This window comes from Teleopsis dalmanni, chromosome 1 (genome assembly GCF_002237135.1).
Source record: "Teleopsis dalmanni isolate 2A chromosome 1, ASM223713v2, whole genome shotgun sequence".
NCBI lineage: Eukaryota > Metazoa > Arthropoda > Insecta > Diptera > Diopsidae > Teleopsis > Teleopsis dalmanni.
In genome coordinates this window covers 67,001,211-67,023,414 of record NC_051846.1, presented here as the reverse complement: position 1 = coordinate 67,023,414, position 22,204 = coordinate 67,001,211, and the positions used below count along the sequence as shown (strand labels likewise).

General features: G+C 31.3%; 3 protein-coding genes across 3 annotated transcripts; all 3 read right to left on the bottom strand.

Annotated features, from left to right (window-relative positions):
- Positions 1-686: 686 nt before the first annotated feature.
- LOC119683313 lies at positions 687-3,725 on the bottom strand. The gene has a single exon (XM_038096967.1). The coding sequence runs from the start codon at positions 3,723-3,725 to the stop codon at positions 687-689; it is 3,039 nt and encodes a 1,012-aa protein (XP_037952895.1).
- A 2,493-nt stretch (positions 3,726-6,218) lies between these two features.
- LOC119683305 lies at positions 6,219-9,425 on the bottom strand. The gene has a single exon (XM_038096956.1). The coding sequence runs from the start codon at positions 9,423-9,425 to the stop codon at positions 6,219-6,221; it is 3,207 nt and encodes a 1,068-aa protein (XP_037952884.1).
- Positions 9,426-11,919: 2,494 nt separating this feature from the next.
- LOC119683296 lies at positions 11,920-14,361 on the bottom strand. Its single transcript, XM_038096944.1, has one exon. The coding sequence runs from the start codon at positions 14,359-14,361 to the stop codon at positions 11,920-11,922; it is 2,442 nt and encodes an 813-aa protein (XP_037952872.1).
- Positions 14,362-22,204: the final 7,843 nt, after the last annotated feature.

Genomic DNA, 22,204 nt, shown 5'->3' with positions numbered 1-22,204 from the left:
TGTTATAACTGACATTAAAATGCAAAATTTTACTTGTTGCTACCTGCTAACCTAAATTAAAAGAACAAGATGTACAAATTTATGTGAATGTAATCGAATTATAATATATGTATACGAAATAAACAAGTGACTTATAAAAATTATTTACACCATTTTTCTCAATGAAAAATCGATTTTTCGGTGATTTAAATGGATATATGTTTTAAGGATCAGTAAAAACTTATTATTTTTAAAAATTGTTTTAATCTTACTAATTAACATTTACCAATTGACATACAAAAATACGCAATATATTTATATTAAATATTTAATATGTTTAATATATTTATATTTATTTATCAACTTTTAGCTTGTTTTTAAGTATTTGTGGTATGGATGGTTTCGCTATATTACCTTGGCAGAAGGTTTAAACCTTCCGAATAACCAAATTATACTGCCTGAGTACATTTTCTAGATACAACGTCAAATATCGCCGATAGACTAAACGGATAGACTAAACCAACTACGTAATCAACTGCGGAGGCAGATAGCGCAATGCTCAAAATCATAAATCCTGTAAAATTTTTATATTTTTAAACAATTTAATTTCCTCTTTAATTTAAATTTATTTCTTACTTTTAAATTATTACAATTATAATAGTCTTATATAATATTTAGCATAATTAAGTAGTTTGATTGAAGTTAAATTAAACATTATTATTTTCCTTAACAATATTTTCGAGGAAAGTTAGGTTTTTAACATCATTGAATATTTGATCCAATGGCTCGCTTTTTAAGCTAAACATATCTGGACTGAACATGCTAGCATCACTGTAACGTAGAAAGTTCATAGAAAGTCGGTTCCCGAAAGATAATGTTGGCATATTGCTATTTCCAAACTTCTCCGATTCGAATTCTGGGCGGTAAAGATCACTTATTCTTGGATTCTTTAAATTTGTAGAAGATCTTCTGCAATTTGGCCATGCAAACTTACTGCGTCCTTCTAGTCCGTTGCTGTTGCCTGCTTGTAGACCCACTAACATATCATAATCCACAGAGAATCTTAGTCCACTTGGTCGATAGTATTGTGATACGGAGAACTCGATATCATCTACACCAAATCGTATTGACGATGTATTTGTATAAGATTTCCTTAGAAATGTAAATAAGTGCGCTACTTCATCAGTTGATCTTTGTTTGCCAGTGAACATTATAATAAGATCTCCACAAGAAAACCAATAACTACTGTGTCCATGGATTTTATTAATTTTTGGCAAGCGTTCTTGTTTTGTGGGTGAATCCAGAATTGAAAACTTATGTTCATCGATACCAAATTCTGTAGGATAGCGCATTTTCTGTGTGAAGCTATTAAATGCACAACGTAGGTCAGCAGCTGGCTTATAACATATGTCATAGGAAACTTTGAGATCATCTACCGTTATCCAAAATCTAGACTTAGTATATAGGTTATTCGATGGTATGTTGGCGAAGGAGTTTGCACTGGGGCGTCCACTAAAGTTATCTTGCTTAGATGGTATCTCTTTGGCGTTGTCTAATGGATGATGCTCTTGTATGACTTGCTTGTATACTGAGCTGCGCCGTGAGTCATTGTCATAAAAGAAACGTCGGCGTGATTTTGTTGATATTGGTGTTGGACTACTGCGTGATTCAATTATATTGGTTTCGTTTGGTGAACTAGCGTGATATTGCGCCAAGTTTTCTTTGTTGATATTATATATCTTTCGGTCCGGCCTACTTTTGAATGCCTTTCCTCTTTTGTAATATTCAATATTCAAGTTTTCTTTCCCCGAGGTTAAAATACGATTCATTTTCTTCTTTCGTGGTGCTGGTTTAATCGGAATAGCAAATTTGAAGTCCTCAGATGAATTTGGAATATTTTTATTGGGGTGCTCTGCCTCGTCATTTGTTGCTTGTGATTGTGATGCGCATTCACTAGAACTACGTGCTTCATCTGATACATCTGTTGAAGGAGCAGCACGATTCAGTCTCTTCTTGCGTGGTGGTGGTTTGATTGGAACAGCGTATTTGAAATCTTCAGACGGATTTGATATAATCTGTTTTGGTTCGTCACTCGTGTCTTGTGATTGTGCTGCGCACTCACTAGAACTACGTGCTTCATCTGATACATCTGTTGATGGGGCAGCACGACTCATTCTCTTTTTTCGTGGTGGTGGTTTGATTGGCACTGCAAATTTGAAGTCTTCAATCGGATTTAGAATATTCTGTTTTGGTTCGTCACATGGTTCTTGCAATTGTGATGAGCATTCACTTGAATTGAGTACTTTATTTGAAATCGGTATTGGCGGTGCTGGGCGTTTCTTCTTTCTTAGAGTTTTCTTAGGTGTTTGTAAAACAAGTTCAGTTGACTCTTTAACATCAATTGTTGTCAAGTGTGCTAGCGCTTCTTCCAGCAATTTATTTACTGCTGACTTTTGTGCATCGTCATCTAAAGAACTGATAGTAACTTCATGATCAAATACCGTTATAATTGACTTGTTGATATTGTCTATTGGTGTGATGGCCCTCAGTGAATTAGAGTGTACTTGCTGTAGGCGTATTTTCTTAGGATCATCGGATAACATAGAATTACTTGAACGCTTTTGTGTTGCTTCAATTATATCCAAAGGTATAACATCTCGTTTGTTATGTAATTTTTCATTGAGGTTTGCGCATTCAGGAACTTCCTTCATATCATCTGTGGTTAGTTTTTTCGGTGAATTTTTCACTGGATTAATGGTGGCTTTGGGAAAACTACAGAGTGCTTCCAACTCTTCCGTCAAATCTTTTACGAAATGTTGCTCATTAGTTAATTGAGGTCCTACTTGTTTAATGAATTTTGAATTGTCTATAAATTTATTAAAATGCAATGCTTTATCCTTTACAGAAAGCTGATTAAAGATTTCTTCCGTCACCAAGCAAGTAGTATTTGTGAATCTTTTCTGTGGCTGTTGTGGGATTATAGTTGTACTTGTATTATTGGTTATAAATTCTGTATGTGATGTTGGTGCTGAGACTTGTTGCACGAACTTATTTATGTTTTCCGTTGTTGTCTTCGTCTCTGGTGAAAGTTGATTATGTAGAGTAGTATATGGGGTTTCGTTTCCATTACGCCGAATGATTTGTACCATTTTTGCATTAAACATTTGCACTATTTGTTTAACTCTCGATCTTGACGACTTCTGTTGTGTAGAGCTTTTATTTAATTTATCTGCATTATTAGTTTCATATCTTCTTCTTAGCTCCTTTATATTTAAACGAACTACTGATTGGCGCCTATTAAGTTTTGTCGATTTTTTTCTTAGCGAAACTTGTACGGTTTTACATCTAAATTTCGCAATGAGAGTAGCTACTTTATCGGTTATTGTAGTATTGGCAGTTGTAGTTGTATTAGGGTTGAATAGCAACTCTTCATCGAAATATTCCAAAAGATTGTTTAAACTTTCAGTTGTGTTCAATGTGCATTCATTTGAACTACTTGTATCCGAGGTGGATATAAATTCATTATCATCATCATTATCGTCATCGATTTCTTCACATTTCTTTGCAGCTTCCAGGGTTATGGGTATTGATTCACGTTTTTCAGTGCACAGACGTTTCTTGTTATCGATTGCCTCAGAAGAATTAATGTACATACTGAAATCGGCGCTATTAAAAGATGACATATTGGCGACTAATTCAGAGTAAGACAATTCTTCAGTAGTTTTCATTGTAGAATTTAAAAACATGTTATTAATTTTTAATATTCGTAGTAATTGCAGTTGTAAAATGCTTCGAAAATTTTTAACTTTTGCTATAAGCGTTATGCTCTTGATAAGCTCAGACTCAAACTGTTGACTTCACAGCAGAATATCAAGATTTTTATATACATTTCACAGGTAGGAATTTAGTGATATCTTCAAAGTCGCTAATTGGTCTATTTCTTGCAAATAAACAGTTAGCTTAGGATGTAGAATAGGTAATGGCAGCTGTTCAGGTAGTAACGGTAGCAACCCATTGTGTTCCTAATGATCATTGTTTAGCGGAAATTTTTGATTTTTTGAATTAATTCAAATAATTTCGCTCATGGTCAATTGTTTAAGAAAATATTCCAATTCTTATCTTCTAAGAATTAATTAGTCGTTTAATATTAATTACAGGAAATAGATGCAGGTTGTAAATTCTGAATGATATTCTGAAAGCCTAAGGTTTTTCACTTTATTGTAGTCAAAAGAATTATATATATTAAATAATTGATTGAAAATATTCATTGAATTTTGACAAAACTTAATTTTGAAAATAAATTTTACAATAATGAACACATTGATTTTGTGTAATAATACAAATATTTAATAAATGAAATGTTTGAAATGTTTAAAATTTTATTATTAATATATGTACCATATACTTTACTGTTAATGGGCTTAAGGTTACTTATATTAGATATAAAGTACATAATTTTTAAATTATAAAACAATATAAGAAAACTATAATATATTTATATAAAAAGAGAATAAATTAAAAAATCAAATATCAAAATATAAATTAGAATAGAGCGTTGTTTTTAATACCTTTTAGTATGAGTATTTAATTATATGCTAATGTGACATAATAGTATATGCAACCTACTACATAAGCTAATAATTAAATTTATATCTAATCATATCAGTATCATGACTAAAACATATATCGGCTTCATGGATATCGTTTCCAAATAGGCGTAGTCCTAAGTTTTAAAGTTCTAAAAAAATCCGCTGGATTTTGGGCTTAAAGTTTAGCAAAACTATTATTAAACTAATCTGGATATAATACAGCTACAGAGTATTGCCGAGAATTTGAACATTGTGTTGGTGTTTGTCAATCACTCTACAACACCTACATGTGGTTCTTTGAATGTAACAAATAATAAATTCCATCCTCTAACAGATTTTTTAGATTATAGACGAAATAAGAAGGGTAAGTTGCAGGTACACTAATGGATGCGAAGTTCCTACTTTACACTAGGCAAGTTTTTCTTGCCTGGGTTCTAATAGATGATACAAGTAAATGAGATAATATTTTAAATTTACCTTATAGAAATTAAACAAGAATTATTTTTTTTCTTTTAAGACTTGTAATTTTAGGAGTAAGTATAAAAAAATAATTAAGGTAGATTATGATAAGTTCTTAAATGGTAGTTATAAAATAAATATTATATTAGATTATTATATTAAAATGCTAGAGTCTTAATAAATGTGTAGAAAATAGGATCGATATTATTAAGTTTTTTTATATCTGTAGAATTCTAGATGAGAATTCTAGATAAGTAATTTGTAAGAAGAGATCCGATTTTTTCACGAAACGTTCTATTTTGCCAGGTTTAAATTTACTTCATGCTAGTCAAATTTGTTGTTTTTCTCAAATTTTTTTTATAAAGAGAGGAATACCTACTACTAGTTCTCTTGTCAGTCGAAAAGAGGAGGGATAACACAATCCGAATATAATTTCTATTTTCATTTGTGAATTCAGGCGGAAACAAAACTTCGGATCCTCAATAATATATATGAATAAGAATATGAATATGAATAAGTAATTACGTTATTACGTTTATTGTTTTTCATAGAAGTTGTTTCAGCCCAACGGAATTTTTATTCAACAATGTCATTCTTATATTATAATTGTTTTCTAGTGCAATTAGGTAGACCTTTATAGTTATGTTGACCGCTGATTGACATACAAAAATACATAATATATAAATAATTTAACATTCCTGTCAATAAAGAACCGCAATAAGGTATATACCAACTTTTAGCTTGTTTTTAAGTATTTGTGGTATGGATGGTTTCGCTATATTACCTTGGCAGAAGGTTTAAACCTTCCGAACAACCAAATTATACTGCCTGAGTACATTTTCTAGATACAACGTCAAATATCGCCATGTATCGCCTAAAAGATTCTTGATGGAAGAATTTTTAAATTAATGAAAGATATTAGAATTCAATATAAAGCAAAATTAAGAATATTGAACTTATATTGCAGCTGAGATGGCTTAGAATGCTTCCAAACACCGATAGACTAAACCAACTGCGTGGAATGGAGGCAGATAGCGCAATGCTCAAAATCATAAATTCTGTAAAATTTTTATATTTTTAAACAATTTAATTTCCTCTTTAATTAAAATTTATTTCTTACTTTTAAATTATTACAATTATAATAGTCTTATATAATATTTAGCATAATTAAGTAGTTTGATTGAAGTTAAATTAAACATTATTATTTTCCTTAACAATATTTTCGAGGAAAGTTAGGTTTTTAACATCATTGAATATTTGATCCAATGGCTCGCTTTTTAAGCTAAACATATCTGGACTGAACATGCTAGCATCACTGTAACGTAGAAAGTTCATAGAAAGTCGGTTCCCGAAAGATAATGTTGGCATATTGCTATTTCCAAACTTCTCCGATTCGAATTCTGGGCGGTAAAGATCACTTATTCTTGGATTCTTTAAATTTGTAGAAGATCTTCTGCAATTTGGCCATGCAAACTTACTGCGTCCTTCTAGTCCGTTGCTGTTGCCTGCTTGTAGACCCACTAACATATCATAATCCACAGAGAATCTTAGTCCACTTGGTCGATAGTATTGTGATACGGAGAACTCGATATCATCTACACCAAATCGTATTGACGATGTATTTGTATAAGATTTCCTTAGAAATGTAAATAAGTGCGCTACTTCATCAGTTGATCTTTGTTTGCCAGTGAACATTATAATAAGATCTCCACAAGAAAACCAATAACTACTGTGTCCATGGATTTTATTAATTTTTGGCAAGCGTTCTTGTTTTGTGGGTGAATCCAGAATTGAAAACTTATGTTCATCGATACCAAATTCTGTAGGATAGCGCATTTTCTGTGTGAAGCTATTAAATGCACAACGTAGGTCAGCAGCTGGCTTATAACATATGTCATAGGAAACTTTGAGATCATCTACCGTTATCCAAAATCTAGACTTAGTATATAGGTTATTCGATGGTATGTTGGCGAAGGAGTTTGCACTGGGGCGTCCACTAAAGTTATCTTGCTTAGATGGTATCTCTTTGGCGTTGTCTAATGGATGATGCTCTTGTATGACTTGCTTGTATACTGAGCTGCGCCGTGAGTCATTGTCATAAAAGAAACGTCGGCGTGATTTTGTTGATATTGGTGTTGGACTACTGCGTGATTCAATTATATTGGTTTCGTTTGGTGAACTAGCGTGATATTGCGCCAAGTTTTCTTTGTTGATATTATATATCTTTCGGTCCGGCCTACTTTTGAATGCCTTTCCTCTTTTGTAATATTCAATATTCAAGTTTTCTTTCCCCGAGGTTAAAATACGATTCATTTTCTTCTTTCGTGGTGCTGGTTTAATCGGAATAGCAAATTTGAAGTCCTCAGATGAATTTGGAATATTTTTATTGGGGTGCTCTGCCTCGTCATTTGTTGCTTGTGATTGTGATGCGCATTCACTAGAACTACGTGCTTCATCTGATACATCTGTTGAAGGAGCAGCACGATTCAGTCTCTTCTTGCGTGGTGGTGGTTTGATTGGAACAGCGTATTTGAAATCTTCAGACGGATTTGATATAATCTGTTTTGGTTCGTCACTCGTGTCTTGTGATTGTGCTGCGCACTCACTAGAACTACGTGCTTCATCTGATACATCTGTTGAAGGAGCAGCACGATTCAGTCTCTTCTTGCGTGGTGGTGGTTTGATTGGAACAGCGTATTTGAAATCTTCAGACGGATTTGATATAATCTGTTTTGGTTCGTCACTCGTGTCTTGTGATTGTGCTGCGCACTCACTAGAACTACGTGCTTCATCTGATACATCTGTTGATGGGGCAGCACGACTCATTCTCTTTTTTCGTGGTGGTGGTTTGATTGGCACTGCAAATTTGAAGTCTTCAATCGGATTTAGAATATTCTGTTTTGGTTCGTCACATGGTTCTTGCAATTGTGATGAGCATTCACTTGAATTGAGTACTTTATTTGAAATCGGTATTGGCGGTGCTGGGCGTTTCTTCTTTCTTAGAGTTTTCTTAGGTGTTTGTAAAACAAGTTCAGTTGACTCTTTAACATCAATTGTTGTCAAGTCTGCTAGCGCTTCTTCCAGCAATTTATTTACTGCTGACTTTTGTGCATCGTCATCTAAAGAACTGATAGTAACTTCATGATCAAATACCGTTATAATTGACTTGTTGATATTGTCTATTGGTGTGATGGCCCTCAGTGAATTAGAGTGTACTTGCTGTAGGCGTATTTTCTTAGGATCATCGGATAACATAGAATTACTTGAACGCTTTTGTGTTGCTTCAATTATATCCAAAGGTATAACATCTCGTTTGTTATGTAATTTTTCATTGAGGTTTGCGCATTCAGGAACTTCCTTCATATCATCTGTGGTTAGTTTTTTCGGTGAATTTTTCACTGGATTAATGGTGGCTTTGGGAAAACTACAGAGTGCTTCCAACTCTTCCGTCAAATCTTTTACGAAATGTTGCTCATTAGTTAATTGAGGTCCTACTTGTTTAATGAATTTTGAATTGTCTATAAATTTATTAAAATGCAATGCTTTATCCTTTACAGAAAGCTGATTAAAGATTTCTTCCGTCACCAAGCAAGTAGTATTTGTGAATCTTTTCTGTGGCTGTTGTGGGATTATAGTTGTACTTGTATTATTGGTTATAAATTCTGTATGTGATGTTGGTGCTGAGACTTGTTGCACGAACTTATTTATGTTTTCCGTTGTTGTCTTCGTCTCTGGTGAAAGTTGATTATGTAGAGTAGTATATGGGGTTTCGTTTCCATTACGCCGAATGATTTGTACCATTTTTGCATTAAACATTTGCACTATTTGTTTAACTCTCGATCTTGACGACTTCTGTTGTGTAGAGCTTTTATTTAATTTATCTGCATTATTAGTTTCATATCTTCTTCTTAGCTCCTTTATATTTAAACGAACTACTGATTGGCGCCTATTAAGTTTTGTCGTTTTTTTTCTTAGCGAAACTTGTACGGTTTTACATCTAAATTTCGCAATGAGAGTAGCTACTTTATCGGTTATTGTAGTATTGGCAGTTGTAGTTGTATTAGGGTTGAATAGCAACTCTTCATCGAAATATTCCAAAAGATTGTTTAAACTTTCAGTTGTGTTCAATGTGCATTCCTTTGAACTACTTGTATCCGAGGTGGATATAAATTCATTATCATCATCATTATCGTCATCGATTTCTTCACATTTCTTTGCAGCTTCCAGGGTTATGGGTATTGATTCACGTTTTTCAGTGCGCAGACGTTTCTTGTTATCGATTGCCTCAGAAGAATTAATGTACATACTGAAATCGGCGCTATTAAAAGATGACATATTGGCGACTAATTCAGAGTAAGACAATTCTTCAGTAGTTTTCATTGTAGAATTTAAAAACATGTTATTAATTTTTAATATTCGTAGTAATTGCAGTTGTAAAATGCTTCGAAAATTTTTAACTTTTGCTATAAGCGTTATGCTCTTGATAAGCTCAGACTCAAACTGTTGACTTCACAGCAGAATATCAAGATTTTTATATACATTTCACAGGTAGGAATTTAGTGATATCTTCAAAGTCGCTAATTGGTCTATTTCTTGCAAATAAACAGTTAGCTTAGGATGTAGAATAGGTAATGGCAGCTGTTCAGGTAGTAACGGTAGCAACCCATTGTGTTCCTAATGATCATTGTTTAGCGGAAATTTTTGATTTTTTGAATTAATTCAAATAATTTCGCTCATGGTCAATTGTTTAAGAAAATATTCCAATTCTTATCTTCTAAGAATTAATTAGTCGTTTAATATTAATTACAGGAAATAGATGCAGGTTGTAAATTCTGAATGATATTCTGAAAGCCTAAGGTTTTTCACTTTATTGTAGTCAAAAGAATTATATATATTAAATAATTGATTGAAAATATTCATTGAATTTTGACAAAACTTAATTTTGAAAATAAATTTTACAATAATGAACACATTGATTTTGTGTAATAATACAAATATTTAATAAATGAAATGTTTGAAATGTTTAAAATTTTATTATTAATATATGTACCATATACTTTACTGTTAATGGGCTTAAGGTTACTTATATTAGATATAAAGTACATAATTTTTAAATTATAAAACAATATAAGAAAACTATAATATATTTATATAAAAAGAGAATAAATTAAAAAATCAAATATCAAAATATAAATTAGAATAGAGCGTTGTTTTTAATACCTTTTAGTATGAGTATTTAATTATATGCTAATGTGACATAATAGTATATGCAACCTACTACATAAGCTAATAATTAAATTTATATCTAATCATATCAGTATCATGACTAAAACATATATCGGCTTCATGGATATCGTTTCCAAATAGGCGTAGTCCTAAGTTTTAAAGTTCTAAAAAAATCCGCTGGATTTTGGGCTTAAAGTTTAGCAAAACTATTATTAAACTAATCTGGATATAATACAGCTACAGAGTATTGCCGAGAATTTGAACATTGTGTTGGTGTTTGTCAATCACTCTACAACACCTACATGTGGTTCTTTGAATGTAACAAATAATAAATTCCATCCTCTAACAGATTTTTTAGATTATAGACGAAATAAGAAGGGTAAGTTGCAGGTACACTAATGGATGCGAAGTTCCTACTTTACACTAGGCAAGTTTTTCTTGCCTGGGTTCTAATAGATGATACAAGTAAATGAGATAATATTTTAAATTTACCTTATAGAAATTAAACAAGAATTATTTTTTTTCTTTTAAGACTTGTAATTTTAGGAGTAAGTATAAAAAAATAATTAAGGTAGATTATGATAAGTTCTTAAATGGTAGTTATAAAATAAATATTATATTAGATTATTATATTAAAATGCTAGAGTCTTAATAAATGTGTAGAAAATAGGATCGATATTATTAAGTTTTTTTATATCTGTAGAATTCTAGATGAGAATTCTAGATAAGTAATTTGTAAGAAGAGATCCGATTTTTTCACGAAACGTTCTATTTTGCCAGGTTTAAATTTACTTCATGCTAGTCAAATTTGTTGTTTTTCTCAAATTTTTTTTATAAAGAGACTACTACCTACTACTAGTTCTCTTGTCAGTCGAAAAGAGGAGGGATAACACATATCCGAATATAATTTCTATTTTCATTTGTGAATTCAGGCGGAAACAAAACTTCGGATCCTCAATAATATATATGAATAAGAATATGAATATGAATAAGTAATTACGTTATTACGTTTATTGTTTTTCATAGAAGTTGTTTCAGCCCAACGGAATTTTTATTCAACAATGTCATTCTTATATTATAATTGTTTTCTAGTGCAATTAGGTAGACCTTTATAGTTATGTTGACCGCTGATTGACATACAAAAATACATAATATATAAATAATTTAACATTCCTGTCAATAAAGAACCGCAATAAGGTATATACCAACTTTTAGCTTGTTTTTAAGTATTTGTGGTATGGATGGTTTCGCTATATTACCTTGGCAGAAGGTTTAAACCTTCCGAACAACCAAATTATACTGCCTGAGTACATTTTCTAGATACAACGTCAAATATCGCCATGTATCGCCTAAAAGATTCTTGATGGAAGAATTTTTAAATTAATGAAAGATATTAGAATTCAATATAAAGCAAAATTAAGAATATTGAACTTATATTGCAGCTGAGATGGCTTAGAATGCTTCCAAACACCGATAGACTAAACCAACTGCGTGGAATGGAGGCAGATAGCGCAATGCTCAAAATCATAAATTCTGTAAAATTTTTATATTTTTAAACAATTTAATTTCCTCTTTAATTAAAATTTATTTCTTACTTTTAAATTATTACAATTATAATAGTCTTATATAATATTTAGCATAATTAAGTAGTTTGATTGAAGTTAAATTAAACATTATTATTTTCCTTAACAATATTTTCGAGGAAAGTTAGGTTTTTAACATCATTGAATATTTGATCCAATGGCTCGCTTTTTAAGCTAAACATATCTGGACTGAACATGCTAGCATCACTGTAACGTAGAAAGTTCATAGAAAGTCGGTTCCCGAAAGATAATGTTGGCATATTGCTATTTCCAAACTTCTCCGATTCGAATTCTGGGCGGTAAAGATCACTTATTCTTGGATTCTTTAAATTTGTAGAAGATCTTCTGCAATTTGGCCATGCAAACTTACTGCGTCCTTCTAGTCCGTTGCTGTTGCCTGCTTGTAGACCCACTAACATATCATAATCCACAGAGAATCTTAGTCCACTTGGTCGATAGTATTGTGATACGGAGAACTCGATATCATCTACACCAAATCGTATTGACGATGTATTTGTATAAGATTTCCTTAGAAATGTAAATAAGTGCGCTACTTCATCAGTTGATCTTTGTTTGCCAGTGAACATTATAATAAGATCTCCACAAGAAAACCAATAACTACTGTGTCCATGGATTTTATTAATTTTTGGCAAGCGTTCTTGTTTTGTGGGTGAATCCAGAATTGAAAACTTATGTTCATCGATACCAAATTCTGTAGGATAGCGCATTTTCTGTGTGAAGCTATTAAATGCACAACGTAGGTCAGCAGCTGGCTTATAACATATGTCATAGGAAACTTTGAGATCATCTACCGTTATCCAAAATCTAGACTTAGTATATAGGTTATTCGATGGTATGTTGGCGAAGGAGTTTGCACTGGGGCGTCCACTAAAGTTATCTTGCTTAGATGGTATCTCTTTGGCGTTGTCTAATGGATGATGCTCTTGTATGACTTGCTTGTATACTGAGCTGCGCCGTGAGTCATTGTCATAAAAGAAACGTCGGCGTGATTTTGTTGATATTGGTGTTGGACTACTGCGTGATTCAATTATATTGGTTTCGTTTGGTGAACTAGCGTGATATTGCGCCAAGTTTTCTTTGTTGATATTATATATCTTTCGGTCCGGCCTACTTTTGAATGCCTTTCCTCTTTTGTAATATTCAATATTCAAGTTTTCTTTCCCCGAGGTTAAAATACGATTCATTTTCTTCTTTCGTGGTGCTGGTTTAATCGGAATAGCAAATTTGAAGTCCTCAGATGAATTTGGAATATTTTTATTGGGGTGCTCTGCCTCGTCATTTGTTGCTTGTGATTGTGATGCGCATTCACTAGAACTACGTGCTTCATCTGATACATCTGTTGAAGGAGCAGCACGATTCAGTCTCTTCTTGCGTGGTGGTGGTTTGATTGGAACAGCGTATTTGAAATCTTCAGACGGATTTGATATAATCTGTTTTGGTTCGTCACTCGTGTCTTGTGATTGTGCTGCGCACTCACTAGAACTACGTGCTTCATCTGATACATCTGTTGATGGGGCAGCACGACTCATTCTCTTTTTTCGTGGTGGTGGTTTGATTGGCACTGCAAATTTGAAGTCTTCAATCGGATTTAGAATATTCTGTTTTGGTTCGTCACATGGTTCTTGCAATTGTGATGAGCATTCACTTGAATTGAGTACTTTATTTGAAATCGGTATTGGCGGTGCTGGGCGTTTCTTCTTTCTTAGAGTTTTCTTAGGTGTTTGTAAAACAAGTTCAGTTGACTCTTTAACATCAATTGTTGTCAAGTCTGCTAGCGCTTCTTCCAGCAATTTATTTACTGCTGACTTTTGTGCATCGTCATCTAAAGAACTGATAGTAACTTCATGATCAAATACCGTTATAATTGACTTGTTGATATTGTTTATTGGTGTGATGGCCCTCAGTGAATTAGAGTGTACTTGCTGTAGGCGTATTTTCTTAGGATCATCGGATAACATAGAATTACTTGAACGCTTTTGTGTTGCTTCAATTATATCCAAAGGTATAACATCTCGTTTGTTATGTAATTTTTCATTGAGGTTTGCGCATTCAGGAACTTCCTTCATATCATCTGTGGTTAGTTTTTTCGGTGAATTTTTCACTGGATTAATGGTGGCTTTGGGAAAACTACAGAGTGCTTCCAACTCTTCCGTCAAATCTTTTACGAAATGTTGCTCATTAGTTAATTGAGGTCCTACTTGTTTAATGAATTTTGAATTGTCTATAAATTTATTAAAATGCAATGCTTTATCCTTTACAGAAAGCTGATTAAAGATTTCTTCCGTCACCAAGCAAGTAGTATTTGTGAATCTTTTCTGTGGCTGTTGTGGGATTATAGTTGTACTTGTATTATTGGTTATAAATTCTGTATGTGATGTTGGTGCTGAGACTTGTTGCACGAACTTATTTATGTTTTCCGTTGTTGTCTTCGTCTCTGGTGAAAGTTGATTATGTAGAGTAGTATATGGGGTTTCGTTTCCATTACGCCGAATGATTTGTACCATTTTTGCATTAAACATTTGCACTATTTGTTTAACTCTCGATCTTGACGACTTCTGTTGTGTAGAGCTTTTATTTAATTTATCTGCATTATTAGTTTCATATCTTCTTCTTAGCTCCTTTATATTTAAACGAACTACTGATTGGCGCCTATTAAGTTTTGTCGTTTTTTTCTTAGCGAAACTTGTACGGTTTTACATCTAAATTTCGCAATGAGAGTAGCTACTTTATCGGTTATTGTAGTATTGGCAGTTGTAGTTGTATTAGGGTTGAATAGCAACTCTTCATCGAAATATTCCAAAAGATTGTTTAAACTTTCAGTTGTGTTCAATGTGCATTCCTTTGAACTACTTGTATCCGAGGTGGATATAAATTCATTATCATCATCATTATCGTCATCGATTTCTTCACATTTCTTTGCAGCTTCCAGGGTTATGGGTATTGATTCACGTTTTTCAGTGCGCAGACGTTTCTTGTTATCGATTGCCTCAGAAGAATTAATGTACATACTGAAATCGGCGCTATTAAAAGATGACATATTGGCGACTAATTCAGAGTAAGACAATTCTTCAGTAGTTTTCATTGTAGAATTTAAAAACATGTTATTAATTTTTAATATTCGTAGTAATTGCAGTTGTAAAATGCTTCGAAAATTTTTAACTTTTGCTATAAGCGTTATGCTCTTGATAAGCTCAGACTCAAACTGTTGACTTCACAGCAGAATATCAAGATTTTTATATACATTTCACAGGTAGGAATTTAGTGATATCTTCAAAGTCGCTAATTGGTCTATTTCTTGCAAATAAACAGTTAGCTTAGGATGTAGAATAGGTAATGGCAGCTGTTCAGGTAGTAACGGTAGCAACCCATTGTGTTCCTAATGATCATTGTTTAGCGGAAATTTTTGATTTTTTGAATTAATTCAAATAATTTCGCTCATGGTCAATTGTTTAAGAAAATATTCCAATTCTTATCTTCTAAGAATTAATTAGTCGTTTAATATTAATTACAGGAAATAGATGCAGGTTGTAAATTCTGAATGATATTCTGAAAGCCTAAGGTTTTTCACTTTATTGTAGTCAAAAGAATTATATATATTAAATAATTGATTGAAAATATTCATTGAATTTTGACAAAACTTAATTTTGAAAATAAATTTTACAATAATGAACACATTGATTTTGTGTAATAATACAAATATTTAATAAATGAAATGTTTGAAATGTTTAAAATTTTATTATTAATATATGTACCATATACTTTACTGTTAATGGGCTTAAGGTTACTTATATTAGATATAAAGTACATAATTTTTAAATTATAAAACAATATAAGAAAACTATAATATATTTATATAAAAAGAGAATAAATTAAAAAATCAAATATCAAAATATAAATTAGAATAGAGCGTTGTTTACTTTACTGTTAATGGACTTAAGGTTACTTATTTTAATATTAGATATAAAGCACATAATAATTTGTGATAGTATTAAAATTTTAAAGTCGAGAGTAGCGAAAAAAATTTTGTTCGGTTCATAATTCTAAGCCTATTACTAGAAGTCTGTATATATATATGGACTTACAAGCGGTTAATCTGCACCAGCAGCTCTAATAGAATTGGGAAGAACCTTTCCTAGTCTTATTAATGTAAACGAGGTTGAAGACTTTGTTCATTTGTGAATTAGTTTAAACACCGAACATGATGCCAGTGTAGGGATTTAACGAAGGGTTTGTCTTGTCAACAGATGTTATTCGGGCTAAGTAGAGAAATGAGAAGTAAATCCCTCTGTTGATAAACAAAAATCACGCTCTACAAATTTTTTATCATGGCTGTCTTACTATATAGTGCCGAAGCTTGGCCCGTAATCAACAGTGATGATAAGACGTTAGTAGTATTCGTCGTAAAAATTCTTCGAAAAATCTATTGACCCTTACACGTTGGCAGCGAATATTGATTTAGTTGGCCTAAGTGGATCGCCGAGATAACCTAACCTAACCTAACCTAATATCGCACACTTTTTGTTTTGGTTTTTTAAACCGTAGGAAGCAAATTTTAAATGATGTGTCTTCAATGCGGTACGTAATTTCTTTTCATCGCAGAGCAAACTTTTTCAATTGCTTAACAAATTGACCATGACAGTATAATTTTTGGAATTTATTCTGCCAAAAACAAAGAGAGTAATTCTAATTTCGTACAAAAATATTCATACTTTGAAAACTTTTCAATACCGCAACGTACGGACACAACTACAATTTGCTTGCGTAAGGAAAATGACGTAAATTTTTATGCGCTTAATCCTTAAACTTTTCATGCCGTACTCCATGCTTTAACAAATTAATACTGCTATAAATGCATGTAGATCCGGGTTTTGGAATAGCAGCTTATGGAAGTACAAACGTTTATATACAAACATACATGTACTCGTATATGCTTACACTATTGTCTATATATTAATGGGAAAAATTTTATGTAAAAACCCACATGAAAATGTTCAAAAATTAATTTTCCAAGAATTCGTTTGCTACAGATCTACTCCTAAGCATTAATTTTAGTTTGTAAAAGTTTTCCTAGCATACTTTTAGGTAAGAAAATTTTCAAAATTTTGCCAGAGTAGGAATGACAAAAACGTTAAAAATCTTTTGGCTAATACATTTTCATAGCAAATTTATTGTACATCGTTGTTAATTGCATTTTACTGAATTTTATTTATTTTCCCATATTTTTTAGTTTTTTTTTGTACTTTTCGAATTTAATTTTTCCAAAACCACACGAACGAAATTTCACTCCATTGTGGTCACTTTTGCTGAACATAATTTGGACTCTCTTCAGTTGGCCTGCGTTGGCCTGGTTTATTCGGTAACGGCCGGTCTACTATGTGCTGTTCTGGAGTGCTTTGGTCTTTTGGTCCATGAAATAATATAAACGTTTTAATTTTGTCAACTAAATGTGTTAGTATGTGTGCGTACATTAAATTTACTTCACACTTGCACATTTGAGTATTTAAATATTTAATTTTATTGAATATTTCATGCAACTATTTTCACATTTATTTGTACGCGTACGTCTGTTCGTCTGTCTGTCTGTATGTCTGTATGTCTATATGTGCATATGTGTTGAAAAAGTTCTTTGTTTTCAGTAGGAAAATATGAAAAGTGGGCATATTTAATAACATAAATCCTGTAGGTACATATACGCCTTTATATTCGTATAAATTCGTATTTATTTCAGTATGCTTACCAATCTGAATTATGATTTGGAAGCTGTTACCTGCATGTGCAGTGTTAGCAGTGAAGATTTAATAAATACGTTTTTGTGGCACACTTTTAATTGCCATCCGGAGTATTAAAGGATGTATACGTTTTTGTTACATAGAATTTGTATTAATTTTCATGGCTTTATATTCCCAGTTGTGCTAGTTTTTGTATGCTTTTGAGTAATCAAATTCATTCAATTATTAAAGTATTTCCTCCTTTTTTCGATTTATCTCCTTTATTCGAATTTTCTCCCCAGCATAAATGTAAATATTTAAAATTTAACAAAGCGAAAACCAATTTTAATCAACTGGCAATTTTAATAAATTTTTAACGCTCTTTCCACATTATATTTACACCACTAAATTCAATAAAACTTTTATCTCTTTTTTGAAGCCTATGTAAACCCCTCAAAAATCCAATAAACTTTATTGCTTTTTAATGCTCTACTCTCCTTTCCTTCTTAATTTTCTTAGATTTCGTTAGGAAGTTATTTTGTAGGTGGTGAGTCGCCTTAAGCTTAACTTTGGAAGGACTATAAAAACTGCTTTTGTATCCTTCGGTATACAAATACACACTCATATGGTAGCTCGCAATTTGCACATTCATCAAAAGTGTACGTTTTTTTTTGCTGTGTATTTTTTGTTTTTTTTTTCTTGCTTTAGTTGCTGTATAACGCCTACTACCTTTTTTTCGGCCAATTTGCTACGCCTATTTTGGCATATTTTTTATTGTTGCCGCTGGCATTACTGTTTAATTTAAACATGAGAATTGATCAATTGCCTCGTTATATCCCACTGTCCTATTTTTTTGCAATGCATATGTGGATTCATTTAGCCTTAAAGAAAAAATTAGTAAGAACTATAAAGTGTGCATATTTTTTTTTTTAATATTTTTTTGCGATGAGAAGGTTTTAATATAACTAACGCATCGTCACTATGTTCTTACAACAATGGTATGATCGAGTAGCAAGGACTTAAAATAAGGCACCTCATATGCCAGACCATGCTTACTCCATGTCATGAATACTTGAAGGTAGGGTCAGACAGAGTGTATTGGGCATATTATTATTACTATTATTAAGCGGTACGATATCTCACGTATTTTTTTAAAAATAATACTATTTAGTTATTTATTATTTTCTATTTAAAGTATAAATTTAATCATATTCTTGTATTATGATACGCCATTTTACCATTATTCTCAATTCAAAATTTTGTTATAAAAATGCTGCATAACTACTTAGGTTTATATATATATTATTTTGAGTAGTTGGTCTTAATTAAATTTAAGACAAGAAATAAATTTAAGAGCATGTACGTTTGTTGCTTATAATACATCCAGTGCTATATACTTATCTGAAAGTTTTTTTTCATTTATGTATATCAATCAGTACGTCAATCAGTACGTGTAGGGCACCTTAAAATTACCTATATTAAGATTTCTTCTTTTTACTTGCAATGCCTGCAGGTCCCATTATATGTATATAATTACAGTTTATTTGGATAATGGTTTAATAATCGAAACTATTATAGTCAAGCTTCAATTTATCGCAAACGATAGTACTGTTGGTCACAGCTATGATCGAAGTGGTAAGACTTATGGTAGTGTTGAAAGATTATTGCTTAGTCTTTTAAATTATATTTAAAAAAATATAATTAATAGCTAATAGTACATTTGCTATTTATGTGTCTTAATTAGAAAAATAATCTATTTACTTACGAGAAAACTTTCAACATCGAGATTAATTCCTTTTAACTAATAGATTGAAAATTATTTCAGATTTGCAAGATAAAATGGATATCTTGTAAGAGAGTGTTTTTACTAATCATTTACTTTGTTCCTATTTAAAAAATAGTTTCTTAAGTTCCTTAGGCGTAATTGGGTATTTGTATTCTTATAAGATACATGTAAAATATGTATTCACTTAAACTTTTAGTAAAATTCTTTATTGAGATGGAGAAAACCAAATTTAACTTTAATTGAAGTATAACTTTTGGTCTTCTTGTGGAGAACTTTTCGTAAGAATTTAGTTGAGAAACAACTTCAATACTAATAGAACACATGCTCGCTGTTCACTAAATTCATTTAGTGCTCTTGGACTTAAGTACTGCATTTCTGCGTACAAGGACTAGAAAAGATAAAATTGAATTAAAGTAAATACTTTTTCTTATTTCATTTGAACAGAATGCATAATAATATAAATAAGTCAGACTTTGAAAAATTACTTCACGAAACTACTTTTTGATATTACACTTTAGATCTGTTGTAAGAAACTAAAGTACAGCATTAAAATTGGAACAATTTCAAATCCTTTAATGTTAAAGTCTTTAAATTTGGAATATTAAAAAAAAATACGTGAAAACTTCGGATTGTAAAAGTACATTAACTGTTTACACAGTACTGAAGTTAGAGAGAGTTGGGTTGAGGAAGGGTTAGGATATAGTTTCTTTTCTTATGCAAAAATTTAGTGGACTACAAAAATAACTTGACAATAAAATACATTTTGCAAAAATTTTGTGGACTGCAAAAACACAGTGAAAAATTTTTTTTAAAGTATTATCCTTCTTTACTTTGTTCCAAATATCTGACCCATGGTATTTTAAGTTTGTTCGGTTATTACGGTGATCCTAAGAATCCATTTAGGCTTATTTGCTGATTGTCTTGATGTAAAAAATATTAAATATTTCTTGAGATGTTTGTGTGATTCTTTAGCTGCCACAAGAATCATTGAAAAGATTATTCAATCTCTAAGTTCTTAACGGTTTCCTAACGGACTTAACCTATTGAGCACAAGAAAAATACTGATACTTTTGTAAGAGCTTTTAATATTCTTATACCATCTTTCATAGGCTATCTACTATTAGAGATCTATTAGATCTGTTCCAATGGCATCTGCGTTTCCTTCACCGCGGTCTAGACGATGGCAAGAATTTTTCGATGGCTATCATTTTGCCGAAGTATTTCCTATTGGAGCTTCGGTTAATTCGAATTGGCGCTAGTACCGCGGTTTTTTTATATAATTAAGAAAAGTGATTAATATGAATTTATATAATTAATGAATATGAAAATTCAAGTGAAATGAATGATTAATTACTTTTTGTAAGTAAGATATTATATATATATATAGATATTGTGTATATACATATATATATATATGTTTAAAAGTATGAATAACAAAGTTTCATTATTAAAATTATTAATTAATTTACATTTTAACGTGAATTATGATGGCAGTGACTTTTTTATTTAATTAAAAGTTTTGTATTTTATACAGAGGGTTCGAAAAGTAGTGAAAAGTAGTAGACAATTTTTTTTATTATTTTTAATTAAATGAAAGTGTTGTTGCCCATGCAGCTACACCTTCATCATTAGTGATCTGGAAATTATTTCTTATATTTACTTATTTGTTAATAATTTTTTAAGACTGCAAGTTCAAAGGATTGAACTAGTGCTTCCCCAAATCTGAAATCAGTGTTCATTAGTCAGATGACCCAAAGCCCTACTTGACTTATATGTTCTAACTTAGTGTTTTGATAATTTGCTGATAATTTCACAACCTAAGTGATTAAAAATTGTCCATATCCTTGCGTTGATATACCACTGTTCATAGGAGGTAGCAGTAATACTATTCGAAAGAAATTCAGTAAGAAAAATTATTTTTCGATTGCGTATATGTGATTATAGTCATATTCGGTTGAATTTGGGTTTCTATAAACTCTATCACGATAGTGATATTAAATAGTTCATCAATATCCAGTGACTATTTCTACTGAGGCATGTCGTAGAATAAAATATGATGCTCTATAAAAACGTTGTACTAAGCGTAAGGCAAAGAAAGAAAATATATAGAAAAATCGTATTCTCTTAACTCCAAGAGAAAATATATATATATATAGAATATGTATAGAATACGAATTATCAAATAGAAATATAGTTTTGATTATGTTCTTATGAATTGGTATCGAAATTATGGTATTTCTATTGAGGAGTATATGCGGTTCTATAACAGGCAATTAGATTTAGTAAATAAGGCGGGCTCTATTAGCTCCTTTATGAAAGGTGATAGATATAACTTTAATTTATTTAATTAAAAACTATTTCGATTATAATAAAATAGGTTATTGTGCTTATTTCATTATTATTGCTTATAAATATAAAATTCGGGCCAGTTCGTTAGGCTTATTTTTAGTAAGTCCTAATTTAATTTTCTTAAGATAACGTATATTCATGGTGAAACTTTGCTTTCATTATTAATAATTACGAACTGTAAATAATTTGTAGTAAACGTAAAAAGAAAAGCACTTTAATTTGTAAAGTTTTCCAATGTTTATTCAATAAAACTCAAATATTGCTTCTTCACCTATTTTTCCCAAGAATTGCTGGCAACTCATCATGTTGCCAGTCGAAAAATGAAACGGAAAAAAATGTGTTATAGAAATTGTAAAGTGTCGAAAGCGCTTTCCTAATTTCTATTGAAGTGTTTCTTAAGTTCTTTTATTTATTTTTTTATTGTTTTCTTCAGTTTGGGTTCCTTAACTTTTGGTGTGTGTAAGTTTTTGGTACGCTGAAATTTTTCAATTATTCTTTTCATTC